The sequence below is a fragment of the Mastomys coucha genome, unplaced genomic scaffold (genome assembly GCF_008632895.1).
Source record: "Mastomys coucha isolate ucsf_1 unplaced genomic scaffold, UCSF_Mcou_1 pScaffold6, whole genome shotgun sequence".
NCBI classification, from domain to species: Eukaryota; Metazoa; Chordata; class Mammalia; order Rodentia; family Muridae; genus Mastomys; species Mastomys coucha.
Genome location: NW_022196912.1, coordinates 127,003,328 through 127,025,091, shown reverse-complemented (window position 1 = coordinate 127,025,091; position 21,764 = coordinate 127,003,328). Strand labels below are relative to the sequence as shown.

Sequence of the window (21,764 nt, the reverse complement as noted above, 5' to 3'; positions counted from 1 at the left end):
CCCCCCCCCCCATGGAGCCAGACAGAGTCCCACCATCAAGAGAAAAGCCCTTGATCTTCAGCACCAGGTAAGAAAACACCAGTCCTGGCTGCCTCAGGACCACCAGGAAAGATCCCTATTTGGTTTCCTCATCCTAAGCCCGGAGATCTCACTCCACCCACTGCCTCCAGCTGCCAGTTTGGCGCCAAAGGTTTGTGACCAGCAGCTGAGGGTTGTGGACCCCACCCCGCAACCACCAGGGCAATGACTGCCGAGCCACATCCCAATGGACGGAAGCCTGGGCCTCCCCAAGGGAGTAAGGCAGGAAAAGGGTGGAGAAGTGGGCAGGAAGAAGGGCCTGAGCTGAGAGCAGAGGCGGAATTCCAAAGGGAAGGGGCCAGGCCAGAGTGGCGGGGGAGGAGGGAGGGGTGTTATGCTTGCTTGGCTCTGGCACAGCCACTCTGAGGATAACAGAAACAGCTAGCTCTCCAGCCTTCCTTTCTCAAGAGCGGCCCACCGGTCCCTTTGGGGCCATGCCTCCTCTGGACAAGCTTGGCAAACACCAGGGAGCACATCCTACTCTGAACCCCCCTTCCCCTGCTGGGAAGTGCTGCAGCTGGGCAGCAAGCCTGGATCCTCCGTGTGGCTAAGTCAGGCTCTCCACAGCCCTAACTTGCTGGACATGGGCAGGTGTTCTCCAGGAACCCCCAGACCCTTGTTCTGGGCAGTACTGTCTGGTCTCCTCTGTGATGCTAAGACACAGGTGAACCAGAACCCTTCTATGTCCAAGCCAGAACAAGCAGAAGCTACTTAGATGGAAAGCAGGCTTGGCTCCCATGCCTGTCTGGCATTCTCTCTCAGGACAGTGATAAGGAGGTTGTTGGGATGGCCATCAGTGGCTGTGGCAGCTGCAGCTCAAGGCTGCCAAAACCACTATGTTCTGGCCAACTCTGGGATGTGGGCCATGTAGGGGCAGAGAGCTGACCCTCAGACCAACTGGTTGGGTCGATGGCCCCATTACAGACCCAAATTGGGAATACAGCATTGATTAGGTCTAATAGCTTTGAAGGGAATGATCTCCCTACTTGGCCATGTGTTCTGGAAGAAAATCAGACTCACAGCACACTGGGGTCCCTGGGAGCACACTGGGGTCCCTTGGGCCTAGAGTTTACTCAGAAGTGGGCTGCTAGGGTACAGCCTAGCTGGGCAAAGAGGGCATTATTCTGGACCCCCATGGCCTCCCCACAGAACAGGAGCCAGCTGACTCAGAGGAGCCTTTGTTTTCTGCTGAGAGCCAGAGGCGCCCAAGCAGGCAGAGTGCTTTTTCCGGGTGGCCTGTTGGCCAAGGCCCCAGAGAGTCCAGAGCTGGCCTGGTCTGGAGCACAGTCATACAGAGCGGCCCTGAGGACTGTCCTCACTCAGGGACTTGTTAGACATGTCTCTGTAGAAAAAGGACTAAAATCAGGGGCAACTCGTCCCCTCCAGGAGGCAACAGGAAACCCGTGGCTCCAGGCCACCCAGAACAACTCCAAGCCAAATCCGGTCCCTCCACTCTGGGAACAAACAAAAGTGGCCTCTCCTCTTCTCCCGTCATCGGAAGAAGTTCACTGACCTGGACATTGGCTGCTGCTCTGGGAAGAGCAGAAGAGACCCTGTCTTTTCAGGCCCCTGTCTCTCTCTCTCCTGACCCTGAGTCCATCTTTCAGTGGCAGCTACACTTCTACTCTGGCAAAGTTGCTCTGCTAGGAGCATTGCCCCAGGAGGTTAGCAGATCAGGGACCAGGGAATGTTTGATAAAGGTGATTGCCTTCAGGGGCTACCTTAGCAGGAACCAATTCCTGCATACCATAGCCTCCTTCCCTGATGGCCTTGACCTCCAAGAGGCCAGGGTCCTAGTCGCCCAGTGCACTCTCAAGCTCGTGGAGAAATACGTGTCGCCAGTGCCCCACCCCGGGTGAAACAGCAGAGGCAAATGGCCAAGAAAGGGAGCAAGCTGGGGCACGTAACAAGCAGAAGCCAAGGTCGCCCACGCTTGGACTGAATCCGGAATCCCAGACCTGGTCCAGCGGCCTGGGCAGAGGTCGAAGTGAGCACTGGAGTCACTCACTACTCCGGGTCACACTAGTGGGCCCATGTGCAGGCTGGGAGGCAGCCATAAGGTGAGGAGATGCCGGAACCCAGGGGATCTCAACGGACCAGTCTCGGGCGTCGGACAGACCTCCTTGGATCCCGCCCCGAAGAGCGTCGCTGAAGGAGGGAGATAAGCTGAACATGCGGGTGGCCAGGAGGGCGCTCCTAGCCCCGGCCGACGAGGATTTTGCGTATCTAGCCCAGTGCCTACCGAGCGCTTCCGAACCCACTCGACGCCACCCGCCTCTCCAGAATCCCAGGTGGCCTTCCTCGCCCCGCGCAGCACTACCTTCGAGTCTCGGGCCGCACCCGCGAAAACAGCGTGGCGAGCTTAGCTACGGATCGCGCATCCCAAGATCGTGGCTGCGCACCCCATCCATGTACATTACGGGGTGTGGCTCTCAGCCAGGGGCCTGGAGGCGAAGGCGGACGGCGGGTGGATACTCACCGAAGTACACGGTCTTGTCACACTTGGGACACTTGGAGGCCATGGTCGGTGCGCTCGGTCGGTCCGCGCCCTCCACCCGTGCTCGTCTCTTCGCCGCCGCCCGCGCCTGCCCCGCCCGCCCCCGGACGTCGATTGGCTCCGAGACCTGGGCGGGGCCTCTGGAGCCCGCCCCCTGGACGCCAGCAGCTGGGCGCGCGGCAGGCGGGGCGCACCTGCCAGGGTCGGAAGGGCCCGGCCTAGCGCCCCCTACCCCGGAGTGATGTGGCGTCCACAGGGATCGCCCGAGGAGTCTATGGCTACATTGTGATCTCTAGCAGGGGAGCGGGCTTGGGATCCCCAGCTTTAGGTGTCGAGGCCCGGGCCTGCTCGTGGTAGGCATGAGAAGCCCGCGGGACGCCCCCCGCCATTCCCGCCTCCCGGCGCCGCCTCCCTTTGTTGCCTCGTTTCTATAGCAACGGCCTCGCAGCACAGAAGCACGAAGCATCAGATTCCGGGCGGGGCGCCGCGGTCCTGTCTGTGGTGCTGAAGGAGGGGCGGGCGAGGCTCACTTGTAAGCGCCACCACTTCCAAAAACAGCTTAAGAAACCACTGGGATGAGTGGGGGCGGGGTGGAGTCAGCCAGAGCAGGCTCAGAAGGGGCCGCAGGTGCACGTGCCTCTAAGGCACCTTTATCCTTGGAAGAATGGGGTACCTGCGAATTTCCTCCGCGTCAAGCTTCTGTGAGGCAGCTGCTGCTTTTCTTCAGACTAGAGTCTCTGACTCCCAGAATGCTGGCCCCAATGCATTCTGTAGAGTAGCAGAGCCAGAAATCCTGCTTTCCAGATCGGGTCTCCCACCTTGCTTGTCCTCAAAATAGTCCCCTCCCATTCTCCTTCCCATTTTAAGGGCTTGCTTGCCGTCCCATCCTCCTTATTTTCTGATTCTCATGGACCCACAGGCCTCTCTCCGAGCCTCTTGACCCAACCTGGGCCTTGGGTCTGGGAAACAAACAGCCTATGAGTCCCAAACCCTGATGATCCGACCCAGTATGATCTAACCGGAGCTGACTCGAGACACTCCTCCTACACTTTCCTCACTGCCGTGCTGGACACCCATATTTCATTTCTCTGTCCAGCACATGGACTGGGAGCCAAGTGGTCCCAGGTGTCAGGCATGTTGGTGATCTCTGGCCTATTATAGCTCAATGTGGTGGCCCTTCCTTTGTACACATATCCTGCAGTAACTGCCATTTCCATGGGCCGCCCCCTCCAAGCCTGACTGACCAGCCAGACCAGCTCCCCCTGGCACCTGTGGTCACATGCCAGCCAAGGTGAGAGGCAGGCAAGGAAGCCTTCCTGGACAGACCCTACATTCACAGCCAGGTTCCTGTTCAGGCTGAATTCATAGGTATCCTGGCTTCCAACCCAAGCACCCATTACTGTACCCTCTCCAGATTCCCATCTTAGAAGTCCTGTGGACCTATAGGTACCAGCCTGCTTGACCACCCCACCACTAATATTTGCCGTGAAAGACAGGGCTGACTGGGCTAGGCACAGTTAATCTTCTGAAAAGGCCTCAAGGGTGCCCAGCCCTAATGAAAGAGTGGGTAGGAGTAGGGCCCCTCCAGGGGGTGCAAAAGAATGGCAGGCAATCCTGGCTAGATGCCTAGGGAATGGAGCAGGGCTGGGTCAGAGAGCTTAATTGCTGCTTTTGTCCCTCCTCCTCTGCTGGGTCTCTGGACAATGATGGAGGGCTACAGGGCTGTTGTGAGCCTGGCAAGAAGGCACATGGGCCAGTGACAAACAGTGGCCTTGGCCTCCACACCTGAGGCTATGGAGGGCAAAGGGGCAGTAGCAGGATCACATGGGCAGGCACAGAAAGACACCTCTGGACACACACCAGCCAAGGGAAGAGGCAGGTAGAAGCTTCCACAGTGCCTTTTGGGACAGGGTCCCTTCTTTTATAGCTAGGATGAACTCATTTGTGACCTGACTGCCAAGCCAAATCATCCCTTGCTGGGCCCTCTCATCTTCTATGCAGTATGGTAGACAGTGTGGTGTGGGGTATGTCAGGAAGTTCTCTTCTCTAAGGCCCCAACAAAATAAGAAATACCTTGGAATTTCTGTCCTCTCACCTAGGGCAGGATCACAGATTTACAGAGGGAACCGATGGCCAGGCATCGCAAGGCCTGGAATGAAGGCCCTGAGCTACATCCTGGTGTTCAAGTCAGCACCAGTCTCTCTGGTCATGACTGCCTGACTATTGTAGAAATGGGTCCTACCCATTTTCCTCATTAAAAGACTTCAGGGTAGAGTAGATTCCTTTCCTGGGCCCATAAGCCACCAGCCTATGTCCAATTCCCATTCTTCACCTTGGCTTTCATGTCCAATCAGTCTTGGCCCCATTTCTATAGTGGACACTGGAGCCCACTTAGGAATGTCTCAGTACCCAGCCTGGATTCTGAAAAGGACAGCCTTTGGAAAGAGACCTGTGCCTGAGGAAAGCTGAAGGAACTAGGTCAGAAGGGGCTTCATTTGTACCCCGTTGGAGCCATGCTCCCAACAGACTCCCAGATCGGAAAAGGACTCACAAGAGGCCCCTGAAGCCTGGAGTGCCCTCGAGTAGTGGAGGACAAGGTAGAGGCCAGAACAACTGGGAGAAGCACAATGACCCCGGGGACATGAGTAGGGCATGTGTCACAGCACTGTCCCGGACACCTGGCCTGTCACCCTGATAAGACCCATCACAAACTGGGAAGCTGAGATACCCCTTATCTATATCCCAAGTGGGAACATAAATGGTTTCTATTTTAATCCTGTCTGCAATTTCCACATATCACAGGCGCCTGAGGAGGGCAGGAGCAGGAGGCAGGGGCCAAGACTCCACTGTTCCCAGAAAGGGTCTATCTGAGCCTCTTCTTGGCCAGCTGAGAGGCAGCAGCCTGAGGGATGATGGTCTGCAGAGCCAGACCTCCTCCCTCCCGTAGCTGGCCAGGCTGGCACCTGTCTCTAGGCCTGCAAGGATAAGCGCAGGCAGAGATAGGATTTCTGAGCAGAAATATGAGCAAATTCTTGAGGAAAGCACACCTGCCAGGGCAGCGAGGCTTAGCACAGAAAGCCCGACAGCTGGGGCAAGGGATCTGTTGGGCACGGGGTGAGCCCTGGACCTTAAGCTCCTGCGCCAAGCTGATCCAGGTAGAAAACCCTGGTGGAAAAAAGCTGTGGGGCTTCAGGTAGGGTCAGCTCTCATTGTGGCACCTGAGACACTGTTTCTGCAACTTGAAATCTAAAGTGGTAGTCTTCTGTGGCCAGTCCCACTTGGAAGGGCAGCAGGCACCCGGACAAAGGCCAGCAGGAATAGGTCTCAGAGTGGTACGCTGCACCAGCCTGAGTAAGACCCCTAGCACTGAGCTGACCCTAGCTGTGGCTACTGCCTATCTCTGCCAAGGGATGCCTGGGCATCCCGGGTATCAGAGCGGGGTAGTAGGTCCGTGGCCCTGAGCCAGGGAAGGACTGGGAACAAAAGACGCAGAAGGGCTTGCTGGGGTTTTCCTTTTTATGAGATTTTTTTCTTTGTTTTTGTTTAATATGAAAATTACTTGAAAAGACAGGGGACCAACCCTGCAGGCAGCTTGGACGCTGCTGGCTGCACCAATCCTAACATCCAGGTGTAAGTTACAGAGCTCAAGTTCATCTACAAAAAAGTAATAAAAATAAAATTTAAAATGGCACCTTCAACAGAACACAACAAAACCTTAGAGCCCACCCCAGGTGAGAAGCCCTGCAGCACATGGCCCAGGGCATTCCTCATCTCTGCTCCAGCCAGAAAGTAAACACAAAGCTAAAAAAGACTCCTCGGTGTCTTGGAATAAGTTAGACCACACTTCTTCCCCCGCGTGTCCACCAGAGGAGCAGTTTCTCTGCATGTGAGGGCGGGAGTTGGGGCACTACGGAAACAGAGGGTGGGGTGGGCAGCAGTCTGGTGGGGGAGGGAGGCCACTTGGCCTCTGCAGGCCTCACTGGATACTCTGGGGCTGATGGAGGGGCCCAGGCAGGCCACAGTGTGGGTGACCGCCTAGTCCTCAATAACAATGGGCTCATCATTGACTGGTGCAGGTGGGGGTGGCCGCAGCGGCAGGGCCTGGCTCTGGCGCAGGGCAATGGGCTTGTAGGGCCGGCGGGCAGCACGCTTGGTTTCTGAGGATGAGAGCAGCTTTCGGATTTTCCTGTGGGAAGAGGTAAGCCAGTAAAAACCAGAAGGTGGTAGCTGAAGACTCCCATATCCCGTGCTGTCCCAGAAAAGGCTCCAACCTGGTCTCCTCGGTGGCCATGTAAAATACATCATCCGGGGCGTCGATCCAGTTCATCCGCCGCCGCTTGACTGGAGGCAGGGAGCCACCTCGGATTAGGCGCACTTTGGTGGGGTAGGACTTCCCATTGAGCAGGAGATTCCGACTTGGTCCCTGTGGTGAACAAAAGGTATGAACACAGGAAGACAGTACCCTGACCTTACCTTATAAACCCTCAGCCCAAGACCCTAACCTCCTGGGTAGCCAGGCCTCAAGGCTCCATAGCTAACTCACAGCCCAGGTAGGGAGCCCCCGGAGGGCTAGGGCTAGGCTGAGACCTGAATGCACTGGTCTATGCTACCTGTTAGGTCTGACCAGGGTTCCCAGGTGGTCTCCATGGCTCATGGTGAGGAGCGAGAGCCACCTAGGCCACTTTCCCAACACCTTGAGGGACGTGTGCGCATACAGAAGCATACCAAATCTCTAGCCACCCATTCTTACCATGTGCCTGGTCTGTCCATGGTTTGCCAGACCTGAGGAAAGAAAGCACAAAGTGAAGCTGGAGCAGGGGAGCATGCTCAGCATCCAGACTGCCCGTGCTTCTAAGCCCAGGCCACGAAGGTGGAGGTGGGGGTGTACCTCCTGAGGCAACCCTTTCAACCAAAGCCCACACCCAAGGGGCCTGTAACATGTCCTCAGCTAGCCCAGGTGGTCTCATAGCTCTGCCACCCCTGAGGGCCATCTCTATGCTGGCCAGAGGCTAAGGTGGAGTGCAGTGTACATCAAGCACAGCTGCCGGGCCGTGTGTACCTCACCCTCCCTATTGCTTCTTAGGCAGCAACTGGCTGCTGGCCGCTCAGAACAAACAGCAGATGCTAGGTAGGAACAGATCTCTGATGACAGACAACAGCATGCTTGTAGGCTGAGGGCCTAAGGAGAAACTGAGATGTCACTGGAATGAGGCTGAGAGGCAAACTCTAGGCTCTGGCATCCCACCCCAGCAGGAGTGCCAGCTGCGGTCCACATCAGGAAGTACTGCATCACAGATCTGCTGCCATGTATGTGTAAGCATGCATGCCAAACAGGTCTCTGAATGGCCTAGCCCCAAGCAGGGAGCAACACAGGACTCCTCTACCATGCCTGGCTAGTGCCACTGGACCCCATGATAATCTGCCAGTCACTAAACCCTTCTCATCAGAGATCTCCCTCTTTTAAAAAAAAAAAAAAAAATTGAGACAGGGCCTAAAAGTGTACTCCAGCTACCTGGAACCCAAGATCCTCCTGGCTTCAGTCTCCCAAATGTGGGACTGACAGCCTGCCCCATGCCCTCTATTCCAGAATCCTGGCTCTAGCTCATTTGGCTCTCAGGGACAGCCTGCTCCCAGCACCTACTGGGACCCCCCCAACCTCGTGCCCACACAAAGTCCTATCAGAAGAGCTACTTACCCAGGTAAGTGCCTGCCAGAGTGAGGAGGCGGCAGAGAGAGAAGATACATACTAGAGTTAAAGGTGAGCTGCATGCACATGGCAGCTAAGCCTCAGGGCAGAGCAGCAGGCAGTATGGGGCAGGGGTTAGTGAGTTAAGAGCCTTGGGTGCCAGGGCTAGCGCCTTGCCCAGAGTTCCCATGGGCCTTGCTTATTTATGCAAGGCCCAGCCTGAGGCGCATCACTAGAAGGTTAAAGCTGTCTCTAGCCAGTCCGCCTATATATGGTTCCTAGGCTAGTTCCAGTACTGAGGTCTAGTTTTACAACTTCAGGACAGCCACTTTTCTTGTGGCTAGACTCTCTGACATGGGAGCTGCCTAGACCACTCACAGGGCCAATGAGTTCTCACTACATCCTGGTTGGGTACTCACTGCAGGGCCCACCTCAGGTCTGCAGGACAGACTTTGAAAAAATTCAGTGGAAATGAATAGCTCTTTGTAGAAACCAGAAGCAAGGTCTGGGAAGGCCATGCCTGGGCCCCTGGACTGAGGTGTAGATAACATGGCCAGTGCAATAGCCACACAAAAGGGTAAGCCTGCTTGGGTACCTGACAGTTGGCAAGCTTCCAAAGCAACCTTGAGAGGGAGTATCCTGAGGGAATAAGGTACAGTTAGACAGTCGCTGCCCACTGCTACCTCCTGGGCTCTTGTCTTGACAGGTAGAGAAGGGCCTGAGCAGGCTCATGCTGGCTGGTTGGTGTTTCCCACACTGACATCCAGATTTGGTGCTATCCCTTATACCCAGAGCAGGCTTGTGCCCCACAACCCTTACACCATCAGCAGACTCCAAGCTAATCCTCAGCAGACACAAGGGCCGTATGTAAGCCCAGCCACCAACCCATCCCTACTGTCCCCATCAGGCAGGGCACACAAAAATTGCAGGTAGCACTAGCGGCCCTACAAGCAAGGCTGAAGGCATGCGAGCAGTCACAGCGCGGTAGCAGTGGGGGCACCAGGGGCCTCGTGCAAAGACAGTCCAACCATGGCTCAGGCCACGACGGGCCATAGCCAGAGACCCAGCGTTCATGGGCCCTCTACCAAGAGACAAGTCTACAGGGACATGGAAGTATGGGCTGTGGCCTGGGTCTGTGTGGACTGCCCCTGTACGTGCCCTGAACCGCCCAGCCTGCTAGCAGACAGTACACACAGGCATCACGACAGGACTCGGCCACAGCATCCCACCAGCGGCCGCCCCAGGCCTTACCCCTACTGGGCATCAAGAGGCGCTTCTTCATGTTGCCTGGCAGTGCCCAGGAACAGGAGAGAGAGGGAGAGAAAACACCATCAACTAAGACAGCCGATTGAATAAGGGTCACGTGGAGCTCCAGGGCTAGCCCTAGTCCCATGGCCCTCAGAAGGCCTGACTTCCTCAGAGGGCCAGCCCTGAAGCTCCCAGCAGACCTGGCTTGGCCTCTTCACAGGGCCAGTCCTTAAGCTCAGACTCACCATCTACCCCATTGTGCTGCTCATAGCTCCTCTTGCCCAGGATGGTAGGGGAGCCATTGTTGATGACAGGGGCTGACTTGGCAGGGGTCAGACTGCTGAGCACACTGGATGAACTCTTCACAGGGTCGGGCTTAGGCGGGCGGGGATGGGTCTCTGTGGAAATGAAAGAGGTAAGGGTGTGGCTCAGAACTGCAGTACAGAAGGGTCCATGCTATAACGATACCTTCCTACCCTAAAGCCCCACTGATTAGGCTAGACGGAAGCAGCCCTACACTACCAGAGCTCACTGAAGCCAGGGATCAAAGCACTGTTAGCAGGAAGGTTCCCTAGGATATCTTCAAGAAGGGTGACAGGCAAGTAGAGCCTAGCCCACTGCCTTGGACAGGACAGCTGGGTAAATGCCAAGAGCTTATAAGATCCAGACACAGCCTATAAACACAGGAGTTCCATCAGACAGCTTCCACATCCAGGCCACCAGGACTGATGGCAGAAGGCTGGCTACTGGCCAGACACTGAGCTGCCTGGCTGGCCCGAGCAAGGATCCACCCCACAGAAGGCAGGTCCTGGCACTGACCACACCCTCCTGGGTGATGCTAGTTCTGGGGCCCAGGACCCAGGGAGCAAAGTCAGACGTGTGTGTCTACAGTGAACTCACTTAGCTTATGGTTCTGGAATGTCCTTTCTAGAAGGACTGTTCACTCCATGCTGGAGGACTAACTCAAGTCCACTCAAACCCTGCAAACAAGTGACCCCAAGTGTCTGGCACAGCCTCATGATATGCCACTCCTAAATGGCCAGGGGCACTGGCAAGAGATCAACAGTCCCCAGACAAGCACAAACAAGGAGCCATCCCTGCAAGGCTCCTAGCCAGGCAAGGACCTTGGCCATCAAGGGCTCACAGAAGCCCCCAATGCTGTCGTATGTTGGGGAGAGGCCTCCCTGCAACAGCAGGTGTCCACCCTGCCCTGGGGACTTGTTGGTAGGGTTATACCTGTATAAACCCCAGGCAGAAGTCAGTGGGATCGCACAACTTTAATCCCAGCACTTTGGAGGAAGAGGCAGGAGAATCTCGAGTTTGAAGCCAACCTGGTTTACATAGTTCTAGGATAGCCAGGGCTATGTAGAGAGACCCTGTCTCAAACAAAAACTTTAGTCAGGACACAGGGTATGCCAGGAAGGTTAAAACCAGAGGATCTGGAACTCAGGACCTGGAGGAAACAGGAAATGGCACACCTCTCTGTGGGTATTCCTGAGCCTGGCAAGCCTGGCATAGTGTAACCTAGGTCATCAGTCAGTGTCTCCTCTTTGGGGTGCTAGGATGAGAATTAGAAACCTATGTCCCGCCGTGCGGTGGTGGCACACACCTTTAATCTCCACTTGGGAGGCAGAGGCAGGCAGACTTCTGAGTTCAAGGCCAGCCTGGTCTACAGAGTGAGTTCCAGGACAGCCAGGGCTACACAGAGAAATTCTGTTTCAAGAAACCAAAAAAAAAAAAAAAAAAAAAAAAAAAAAAAAAAAAAAAAAAGAAAAGAAAAAGAAAAGAAAAGGAAAAAAAAGAAAAAGAAACCTACATCCCGCCTGTCCAGCTTACCAAGGTACCGGAGCACAGCCTCCAGGGGCTTCCGTACTACCTGCTTCAGCACCAGTGGGCTCTGGGAAGCTTCAGGCAGCCGTGCTGTGCCTGTACAAGGACAAGGGACAGTGAATAACTATGTTCCACATGAGCCAGGGCCCCACTTACCTGTACCTCAACCTGAACACTCTGCCTGAGTGTGGCTCCTGCTAGCCCCAAGAAAGACAGGGGAAGACTCACATTCAGCCTTGATTGCTGCACTGTTGATGGGCATGTAGGGGTGGCGGGCGGCATGCCATGGGCGTAGGATCTCGCGGCACAAGCGCCGGGCAATGCGTGTCAACTTGGTAGTATGCAGGTAGAAGGCCTGCCTTGTCTTCATGGCAAACTTGGGGCTCCCACTGCTCCGAGCTGGGATGCCATGGGGACTCTGTGGAATGGGGCATACCGCCCCAATACAGCACTGTGACTGGAAGCCAAGGACCTGAGGCTGACATGCTGCAGGTGACAGATAGGTGTGGTGTATCCCACTTACCATGTTATTGCGGTTTGGTCCCGGCCTCTCTCCATCTAACCGGGTTGGCATTTTCAAGCCACCATATTTCTTCCAATATGTCCAACAAGATGCGCAGAGGCGACACTGCATGTTAGGGGGACCCCAAGAATACCACTGGTAAGACTGTGTGGCTACGGACAACAAAGTTGGAAATAGACGAATTCTTAAGCAGAACCAACGGTGTAGAGAGCATCCCACAGTGTCCCCACCACCACCACAGCCACCCACCCCCTGGCTCAGGACCAAAGTAGGCCCACCTCACACGCCTGAGAAACTCTTCCAAACCACGCCCCCACCACTGCAGCCCCATTTTGGTGAGTCATTCCAGGTTTGAGCACAAGGGCCTCCAGGGGCCCATGAGCACCACAGCCACACAGTAGCATTCCCGGGGCCCCTGCTGCCCAGGATGGGTGCCAGCCAGGTACAGCACTTACTGTAACAGCTCTCGCAGGCCCGGCCAGCCCCGGGGCTCTGGCCTGGTGTCCCTGTGCCATTCACTACACTGGCCTTGACACTGTTGACGCTGATCTGGTTGGGGTTTGGCTTGTTACTGATGGAGGAGAAGGATCAGTCACAGGTGCCCTGGGGTGTCTGTATCCCCACAGACATCCCCGTACCTCTGGTCCACTGTGTTTCAGCTGCCATATCCCAAAATGCTCAGCACTAAACCCAGCTTGACTCCTGAGCCAAAAAAGCTTAAATCTTGATCCCTCCTCCCCAGTGGAGCAAGCTCATGAAAAGGGTGGCAGAAGTTCTCCACTGAACTCAGGAGACCTCCATCCAGCACCCACCCCCACCCCCCAGGAACATGAAAATAGGACTTACTAGTTGGGAATATAAACCTGTTTTAACTTGCTCTCTGCTTCAGCTGCTTTCAAACGTTTCTTTAAACAAAACAGAGGGTGAGGGAGGTCACCAGGCTGGCCAGGGAAGCTGGGAGACCACAGGGAGGGGACACCACTGTTTCTCCATCACTGGCATCCTTGGGGAAAACTCGTGAAAAACTTGCATGGCCCTCCCTGGCCAGCCTAGGGCCAGGAAGTGGGAGTACCAGGCTGGCTAGGGGCAAGCACTGTCCCCTCCCCCCAGTCTCTGCGTCCTCTAGTGACTCTAGCTCCTTCCTCTTTGCTCTAGGGCTTAAGGGGAGGTCGTTGGGAAAGTACGAGCAAATGTAATGTGGCTATATGGGGACCGAAGGGGACAGTCTACCTGCTGGACGTATCTGTCGGTGGTCTTCCACATGTAGTAATACTCGATGATGCTGGTGAGCGACTTCCATGGGAGCTGCAGGGACAAAGCAACATGATGGGTGGCAGGAACAGGGCTACTGCCCAAACAGGCAAAGGAGGAGAGTGGCAGAGGCAGTGCTGGGTATCACTTCAGACCCCCCACTAATGGCACCCCTCCCCCAGTGTTAATTAAACACAGCAAGCCCACAGGAAGTATGTGGCTGACCTCCCTCTTCCCTTGAAAACCCAAGCTAAAACAATTACAATTATGCCTGGAAGGAGGTGACCGTAACTGGGTTCTGTTCTTACCAAGGATCAGATCTTGTATGGACAAGATCGGCAGCTGAATGTGCTGTCTTGTCGGTCTGCCTTCCATCATAAGACAAAGGAGCACAAAAGCATTTGCCAAAGACAAAGTCCCCAACCACGGACTTCTCAGCTTCCAGAACCAGAGACTGGTGAATTTGTTGGAATTCCCCATTCTCAGGTGCTTGAATGAGAGGCCACTGCACTATCCACACTCCTAACCCTGCACTTCGCCTTGGCTTCTCTGGGTTACTGAACTGCAGGGCTACTTTTCTCATGCTCTGTCCTTCCTGTCAAGTGCTCAGTTCCCTGCTGCGCCTGAAGTTTCTCTTTCAGCATATAGTTACAAGCCCCTTAACCCTGTCCTCCTTCCACTGTTCCCTGGGCCACCAGCCACATCACGCAAGTTTCGTCTTCTCCCCTGAGTTACTGCTTGGTTTGGTTTGTCTTTTGGCAGTGGCAGGGATCAGACCCAGGGTCTCCTACATACAAGGGATGCATTCCACCACTGAGCTACACACCAAGGCTGGCAACTTCAGTCTTTAAAGGCTAGTGTGATGGCTAAATGTCACCTGCAAACATTGTCTCTTTAGATTTATGAGCTTTATCTACATGAACAATTTCCTATGAGCAGAGTCTACCTGTTTTGTGTAGAACCCTGTTTCTGTGCTTGGTTCACACAATGCTCTGGCCCAGTCAGCCGTGCTCTCTACAGACCACTGCAGCCTTCTCTCCAGAGTCTCTGACAGACTCAGTTTACCTGCTGAACTGTGTCTAGAAACACACCGACTCTCCAGGGCGTGTTCTGCCAGCTCTGCTCTCACCACTGTCTTCCCTGTCCAAGTCCTCTAGCTCCACTTCTCATCTAAAGGTTCGCTCACTTCATTTACTTGGTATTTTTTTAGTCCAGTTGCATGCCAGTCCGTCAAGCAGAGACTGTGGGCATTGTGGCCCTGGGAATGGCCAGCACCTGAGTCTCCCAGGCCCACCCCTTCAGGCCTCCAGCCTAGATCAGCACACTGAGTGTTCCTGGCTCTGTCACCCACCCTGGTTCTGGTTTGCTACTTGAGCTGGTTTGTTTGTTTGTTTCTAGCAGTTTCTCACTCTTTCCCAGACTGTCCTCAAACTCTGAATCCTCCTGCCTCCGCCTTCTCAGTGCTAGGATTACAGGTATGTTTCACCATGCTCAGTCTTGTTATTATTTTGATGGAGCTCCAATGGACAATAAAGTTCATTTACTACATCCTGGCTCCTGGAAACCCCACCTCCTCAAGGCTGTTATGAAGGTGGCCCAGCTGCCTCACCTCATATAAGTATGCTCCTTCAGAGTGCCTGCAGGCTTTTCGTCAAGAGCAACACTATTCAGTCTTTTGGGAAGATTTTTTTGTAGGCTCTGAGAACTCAACCCTCCCATATTAAAGACCCTGAAGACTTGCTAGAAGTACACACAGGAGGATTGAGAACCTCCTCCACAGTAGTACCCTAGCTCCAGTGAGCTCCTATAGCTGCTCGGTGGCCACTGGTAGCCACACCATCCCTGGACTGAGAGGACAGAGGCCTGGCCATAACAGGCACATGCACTGGCCTGGGTGAGAGATGGGGCTTGGTAGCCACCCCCCAACCTACTTAAGCACTTACAAAATCTTGCTGAATGTCTGTGAAATCTTTCCCATATTTTTCTAGAGCTTCCTCAAAAAGGTTGGCTTCTGACGCTGACCACTCCTCCATCTCATCCCTGCAGAGCACTGGCCCACCCTGAGGCACGAGGGCAGAGATGGCCTTGGAGATGTCGTAGATGTTCTTGTGCAGCGTGTCCATAGCATGGAACTGCAAGACAGCAGGGTTCCCCTGGGTCCAGGCTGTCCCCAGGCTCTAAGGAGTATCTTCCTGCACTGAGATGTCACCCCACCCCCACCCCTTCAGGTCTCAAGGTGACAATCTGATAGATGCTGAGGCCCCTGGGGGAACCCCTCCCTAACTCCCTTAGCACCAGGAAAGGCTGGAGTCCTGAGTCCTTAGTTACCTTGCTAGGACCCCTGTGCCTAGGTGGGTGCTGGACCCCAGAAGAAAGCAGGAGAGGTGGCAAGTGGCCCACTCACCAGGGTGATGTCTCGGGAGGCTGCTGCGGCACTCATGTGCAGGCTAGGCTGCCGCACGGAGCTGCTGCAATCCAGGGCCCGTGCAAAGGTACCCACAGAGCTGGGGAGAAGGAGACCCACTAACCACCAGAGCTAACCTGGAGGCCTCCACCAGGCAAGTCAGTGAGGGCCAGACCCAGGTGGTATACCCCAAAGGGTCCTGGGTCTCAGCTCTAGAGGAGCACAACAGGGAGAAGCTGTAGATGCATCTTGGTGGCATGAATCCCCATGTGTAAGTGAGTCAGAGGACAAGCAGCATACGAAACATGCCTCAATGCTGGCTGAGAGAATTCTATCTATCTATGTGTGTGTCTGCTGGAGATCACTGCATTGGGAGCTACGAAACATGCCTCAATGCTGGTCGAGAGAATTCTCTGTATCTAGCTCTGTGTGTGTGTGTGTGTGTGTGTGTGTGTGTGTGTGTGTGTGTGCGCGTGTGTGTATGTGTATGTGTGTGTTGGAGATCGCTGCATTGGGAGCTGCCTCAGACCTGGGACCCTAAGCCTCACTGTTTGTAACAAATGTAGACAGGCCCCTCATAGGTCACTCTGGGATTTGCTGAGTCTCAACTGCTCTGGAGGCTCAGCGCTGATTCCGGGGCTCTACCTCCTTCATTCAAGCAGCCTCTAGCCTCCTACTCAGCCAGCCAGGAGCTCTTTGGCTAGGTCCTAGCCTCGCCCTGGAAGAAGCTCCTGCCTATGGTGGAGATAGCCCCTAAGGGCATAGTGAGAATATGGGCCCAGATGCCTAGGAACATTGATCACAGGATCCCAGGGACATCTCAGCCTTAAAAGGCTGCATTCATACTCAGGAAGAGGTCTGAGCAAGAAACAAACATAAGACCATGGACCCCATGTTGGATGTTCAAATTAAGGCTCCATGTCCCCAAGACCCACCATACTGCTCCAGGCAACATCCTGCCGGCCTCTGCTTACTGCACTTACCGGGCCACTACCAGAAACTGGTCAATCTGCTTATCCACAAGTGGATTGTGGGCTTCCCACACCTTGGTCTCCAGTTTTGACTGATCTCGCCCATCCTCCTCACCTATAGGGAACAAGCATGGTTTAGGGAGAACAACAAAGGCTGTGGGAAATAGTCCAGTGTAACCAAAAGTCTGTTTGTTCCCCAGGTCCCATGGGACCACTTCTCCCCAGGTGATATGAGATGCTAGCTTGGGGGTGGGGAGCTGGCACACATACCCAACCCTTGGGGCTGGAATGACCTGAGGGGGGCAGGCACTCTGCTCTTGGATTTCTATTATTCCAAGAGTTAGGAGACAATTCCTGATGAAATAACTGCATACTCATAAAAAGCATACAGCAGATCCAAGAGTCCCCAAGGAGAACTTTGTCATGAGCCAGGCCAGGCCTGACTCTAGGGAAATGCCCCAGGAGAAATCCCACAGTCATCCATTGTCTGACTCTCAAGCCAAGGGCTACATTCATAATTTAATGAAGGTATCAAGCTTCAAAGTTTGCATCAGATCCTATCAACTCCCCTTTGGCCCTTGGCATCAATGCACCATGTGGCTATGAGCAGCCCACACTTGAGTTCCCCCAGAATACTGTGGGGTCCTGGTCAGGGCACTGAGCAAGCTCTCTAACAGAAGGACTGGATGTCTCCAAGGAGATATTCCTGACCGTCTTGAAGAGTTACTATCTATGGGGCCTAAACCCAGGCTGGAGTAAGGCAAGGCAGGTCTTAGGACCAGCTAGTCCGAGGATGAGGGTCCTGGAAGCCCACCACTGCAGAAGACCCAGCAGGGACCATGGGAGGAACTGAGGAGCCTGAATCATCAGGTTCTCTGCTGCTCTTGGACCACAGCTGGATTCTATTAACTCCAGCCTATGCAGGCCCAGGACAGTGGGTGGATCCACCCAATGCTGTGGGTGGATTTCAGTCTGGATGTGGACTGGGCTTAATCGGGGGATCACAGGTCCCCAAAACCAAGATGCTGTTCATAGCAAATGATCTGCAACTGCCTGGAACAGAGAGCAAAGAATGCCTGTGGAACCCCACCCACATCACTCACTTTGAAATTTCCAACACGGTGAATAAAGGTGAAGCATTCCATTTCATATCATTCAAAGCACACATTCTGGGGCTGGAGACATGGCTCAGCAGTCAAGGGCATATATTGCTCTTCCAAAGGTCTCAAGTCCTGATTTCCAGTACCCCTGTCTACAGGGGTCTCACAAACACCAGTGTCTTCAGCTCCAGGAAATGCAACCACCCCCATCCCCTTTCTTTCTCTCTTTCCCATCACCCCCCTCAAAGCTTAATTTTTTAAGACAGATACATAGGGAAGCCACGGACCTTTGTGTCAAAAGGCTGCACAGACTAAGAAGGAGGAGGCTGCTCTGGTAGCTGGAGACTCCCCGAGGTCCTGCTTTTTTTCACAGGCAGGCCCTATAGCCAAAGCATAGCCCTCTTGGGGGTTCTCCTAGCACTCACCAATGAGCCCACAAATGCCTAGGACACCTGGAGCAGCTTGATTCTGAGGAACAGAAGCTCAAAGCAAGGTCCTCTGGCCTTTGAGACCTCTCCCCCCTTTCTGGTCCCCGTTTAAGTTCATGTGACTGTGACAGCCTCAGCCTCTGATACTTCCCTCTGACACTTCCCCTCAGCCAGGCTGAGAAAGCAAATACTATGGCTTTAGCCCAAGAGGCTGGACATGGTTCTGGCTCTGTAGAGCTTTAGGGCGGGGGGTATTTGGGGAAGAAGCTGAAGAACAGGCAGCAGCTAGCTGGCTCTGGCTATGAGGTTGTACACAGGCATCAGGATGCCCAGGTGCTAGAGACAGGGGAAGGAGGCTCAAGCTTGGGACAGAAGTCAGCAAAGAGCAGCCTCCACACAGCTCAGAGGGAAGGGCAGCCTCCACACAGCTCAGAGGGAAGCACCATCTATGCACACCGACAGCCACCCCACCCAGCTTCAAATAGAAACCACAAGGCAAAGGGAAGGGCATGGAAAACGCAGGAAACAAGTGCAGCGTCGGGCCAGCCACTCTGAAGGCAACACACTGTCCTAGTATATGGCAAGTTGTAGCTGAGGCACCCCAAAACAACCAAAGGACAATCGCCTCAGAGACTCGGTGCACAGAAGTGCTGCTCTCTGAGCTAACAGTTCTATGGGTACGGCACCTGACTGGGTCAGAGCCCAAGTGCTTACTAGGAGACAAAGGCCAGCATCTCGGGCTCATCAGATCACTCTGCCAGGGCTGCTGAAGGGAGGTGTGGAAGGGACCTGCGAGCCTTGGATCCCAGGTCAGAGCCAGCTGATGCCAGTTTGCTCTGCACTTCCCACCAAACCTGACAACCTGAGTTTGATTTCTGCTGCCACCTAGGATAGACTCAATTCTTGTAGGGCGTTCCTGGCCAAACCCCTATGAATGAATAAATGAATGAATGAATGTAATTTTATCCCCCCCAGGGGGGAGGGACTGGTGAGATGACTCAGTATGCAAAGGTACTTGCTGCTAAGCCTGACAACCTGAGTTCAATCTCCAGAACCCATATGCTAGGACAGAACCGACTCTACAAATTGTCCTCTGACCTCCAAAGTACAGTAATTTTGATTCCTGAGTCTCACATTGAGGAATGAGAAACCAGACTCCAACAAGTTATCTTCTGACTTCTACAAACACACACACACACACACACACACACACACACACACACACACACACACGAATGTAGAATTATAATGAGCCAGCTGTGATGGCTTGCCATAAAGGGAGGCAAGTTCAAGGTCAGTCTGGCCTATATAAATAAATAAGACCCTGTTTCAAAATACATGGGATGGGGCTGGGGAAATGGCTCAGTGGTTAACAGCACTGATTGCTTTTCCAGGAAACCTGGGCTCAACTCCTAGCACCTACAGGGCTGCTCACAACCCTTTTAACTCCAGTCGTCAGAGATCTAATGCCTTCTGATTTCCACAGACACTGCACACAAGTGGTGTCCTGACATACACGCAGGCAAAATATCCATACATGTAAAATATAAATAAAAGAATAAAATAAGTAAGAAACAAGGCTGAGAGTGTGGCACGTAGCAGAATACTTTCCTAGCAGAAACAGTATAAAACCAAACTCATAACGAGCTGCCAAGGGAAATCCACGGTTGAGGAACCACAGGGCTCAACAGGCAGCTCCAGGATTTGAGGCTTTCGGCTGGATGCAGATGTCCACTAGGAAAGCTGAAGCCTAGGTTAAAACTACACGCACTGCGTCCAGCCACCTCTGTGCTGCTGGCCCAGCCTGAACCGCACCTTCTTTCAGCAAGTCAGTGATGTCAGCCTGGTACCGGTTTCCTACACGAATTTCCCCTTTATCAGCCAGGAGGGTCTTCTGCTGTGGGTCGTAGACGAGAGAATAGAAGAAGAAATCCTGAAAAACACCACATACAAGACAGGTGTCAGACAAGCCTTCTCCTCTAGCTGCACCTGACAAGCCAGTCCATTTCTGAGGGGAGGCATGTGGCCTGCCTGCCCAGGACCCAGGGCAGAAGCCCCTGCAGCAACAGAAGTGAAGTAAGGACTACAGAGGGGGCTTGTCTGCTAAGGAGCTTGCCAAGGCCACTGTCTTTCTGTCACTGCAACCTTTTGAAACTCAGCTTGTGAAGGCCAGGCACAGTGGCACACACCTTTAATCTCAGCATTTGAAAATCTAAAGCAAGCAGAGCTCCGTGAGGCCAGCCTGGTCTATATAGTGCATTCTAGGACAGCCAGGGCTACATGAAAACCTGTCTCAAACATCACTACAACCCCTGGGGGGAAAACCAACTTATGAGCACAACAAAAACCATGGTATCTAGGATAAATTCTACAGATTGAAGGCAGCAAGCACAGCCACAGCCCAGGCTGCATCCTCATGCTGATCCTGATGCTCTGTGCCTGGCCAACAGGCAGAAACTCATACAACACAGGCTTTCTTAATCTTTCCTCGTGTTGAGCTTTAAGCCCCAGCTTCTCCTTAGGAGCAGCAGGGCATTAGCTCTCAGTAGTGGTCTTCTGGGCCCGAGAGCGACCTCTTCCCTCCCATCACCTGGGCCCTTGATGTTCCTGCTCCCAGGCCTGCTGCCCAGCTCTTCCAGGCCCAGCTCCTCGGCAGCTGGTCCCTCACCTTCATATTCCACCCCATGACTTACAATTCCCCTCTTTTTCCAGCTTCCATTCTTCTTCCTGCTACCGCTCTGAAAACAAGTAACTGCTCTCGGCCACTGCTTGGAGATGCTAGTCGACGACTGCTGCCTTTCTAGGGTCCAGTCCACTCAGAGGATAGTGGCGCTGGCTCAGGCCTGTCAATGGGTTCAGCCTGCTTTGTGCTGAGTTTCACCAGGAGGAAAGTCTGGGTGGCCCAGTCCTGCTAGGCATCCCTTCTCTTGGCTACTGTCTGAGATGTGGATGATCTTGGTGGGGTCCTTGCCTGGAGAACTGGGGGTGCACATCTCATGGCAGCTCAGATTCCTAGCCCTGCAGGACTTCAAGCAGCTATTACTGGACCAAGATGTCTATGACTGCTCAGGCTTGTGGCACTGAAGGGGCTCATGCAGCAATAGCTGAGCCACCACATCCAACTATTTCTGGGCTCTGTATGGCAGGAGTAGGGCTACAGCTGAGAACATGGGGTGGTATCCCTACAGAATGGCTTTTCAGTGAGCTCTGCATTTAGACACAACCCTGTGTTAAGGGTGCAAGCTGAGCTTAGGACATTCTGCCATCCTGGTACTCAAGCTCACCGGCCGGCACTCCCGTGGGCAACCTGAGCTACCTGAGCTACATCAGGGCCTCAGACCACAAGGCTCATGAGGAGGTAGCAGAGCCCTAAAGGCTAGGTCCCAGGCAAGAAGTAGAGTGTGTGGGGGGGGAGGGGGGAGAGGGAGAGAGAGAGGAAGAGAGGTATGTGTGTGGGGAGGGAGAGAGAGGGAGAGAAAGAGAGTGTGTGTGTGTGTATGTGAAAGAGAGGGGGGAGAGAGAGATGTGTGTATGTGTGAGGGAGAGAGAGATGTGTGTGTGTGAGAGAGAGAGGGAGAGGGAGAGAGGGAGAGTGTGTGCGAGAGAAAGAGAGAAAGGGAAAGAGAGAAAGGGAGAGAGAGATGTGTGTGTGTGTGAGGGAGAGAGAGAGAGGGAGAGAGAGATGTGTGTGTGAGAGAGAGGGGGGGAGAGAGGGAAAGGGAGAGAGTGTGTGTGTGTGTGTGTGAGA

General features: G+C 54.1%; 2 protein-coding genes across 12 annotated transcripts in view; both read right to left on the bottom strand.

Moving 5' to 3' along the window:
* Crip2 (cysteine rich protein 2) overlaps nt 1-2,992 on the bottom strand; it is a 5,178-nt gene extending 2,186 nt beyond the window's left edge. Inside the window, exon 1 of one of the 2 annotated variants that reach the window (XM_031357798.1) lies at nt 2,558-2,992. In XM_031357798.1, coding sequence (XP_031213658.1) covers nt 2,558-2,600 — 43 coding nt within the window. In that variant the 5' untranslated portion in view covers nt 2,601-2,992. Of the gene's footprint in view, nt 1-2,197; nt 2,360-2,557 lie in introns of those variants that run through there. The other variant, XM_031357797.1, reaches the window with a different exon arrangement.
* Nucleotides 2,993-6,077: 3,085 nt separating this feature from the next.
* The window catches only part of Mta1 (metastasis associated 1), a 40,178-nt gene continuing 24,491 nt past the window's right edge, over nt 6,078-21,764 (bottom strand). For 2 of the 10 annotated variants that reach the window (XM_031357794.1, XM_031357789.1), the window contains 16 exons: nt 19,832-19,949; nt 16,501-16,603; nt 15,518-15,617; nt 15,057-15,245; nt 13,093-13,167; nt 12,709-12,767; nt 12,318-12,433; nt 11,863-12,014; nt 11,568-11,757; nt 11,346-11,435; nt 9,755-9,907; nt 9,513-9,548; nt 8,271-8,282; nt 7,326-7,357; nt 6,847-6,998; nt 6,078-6,761 (listed from right to left, as the gene is read on the bottom strand). In XM_031357794.1, coding sequence (XP_031213654.1) covers nt 6,611-6,761; nt 6,847-6,998; nt 7,326-7,357; nt 8,271-8,282; nt 9,513-9,548; nt 9,755-9,907; nt 11,346-11,435; nt 11,568-11,757; nt 11,863-12,014; nt 12,318-12,433; nt 12,709-12,767; nt 13,093-13,167; nt 15,057-15,245; nt 15,518-15,617; nt 16,501-16,603; nt 19,832-19,949 — 1,728 coding nt within the window. In that variant the 3' untranslated portion in view covers nt 6,078-6,610. Of the gene's footprint in view, nt 6,762-6,846; nt 6,999-7,325; nt 7,358-8,270; nt 8,283-9,512; nt 9,597-9,754; nt 9,908-11,345; nt 11,436-11,567; nt 11,758-11,862; nt 12,015-12,317; nt 12,434-12,708; nt 12,768-13,092; nt 13,168-15,056; nt 15,246-15,517; nt 15,618-16,500; nt 16,604-19,831; nt 19,950-21,764 lie in introns of all 10 variants that reach the window. The other 8 variants (XM_031357787.1, XM_031357790.1, XM_031357791.1 and 5 more) reach the window with 5 other exon arrangements.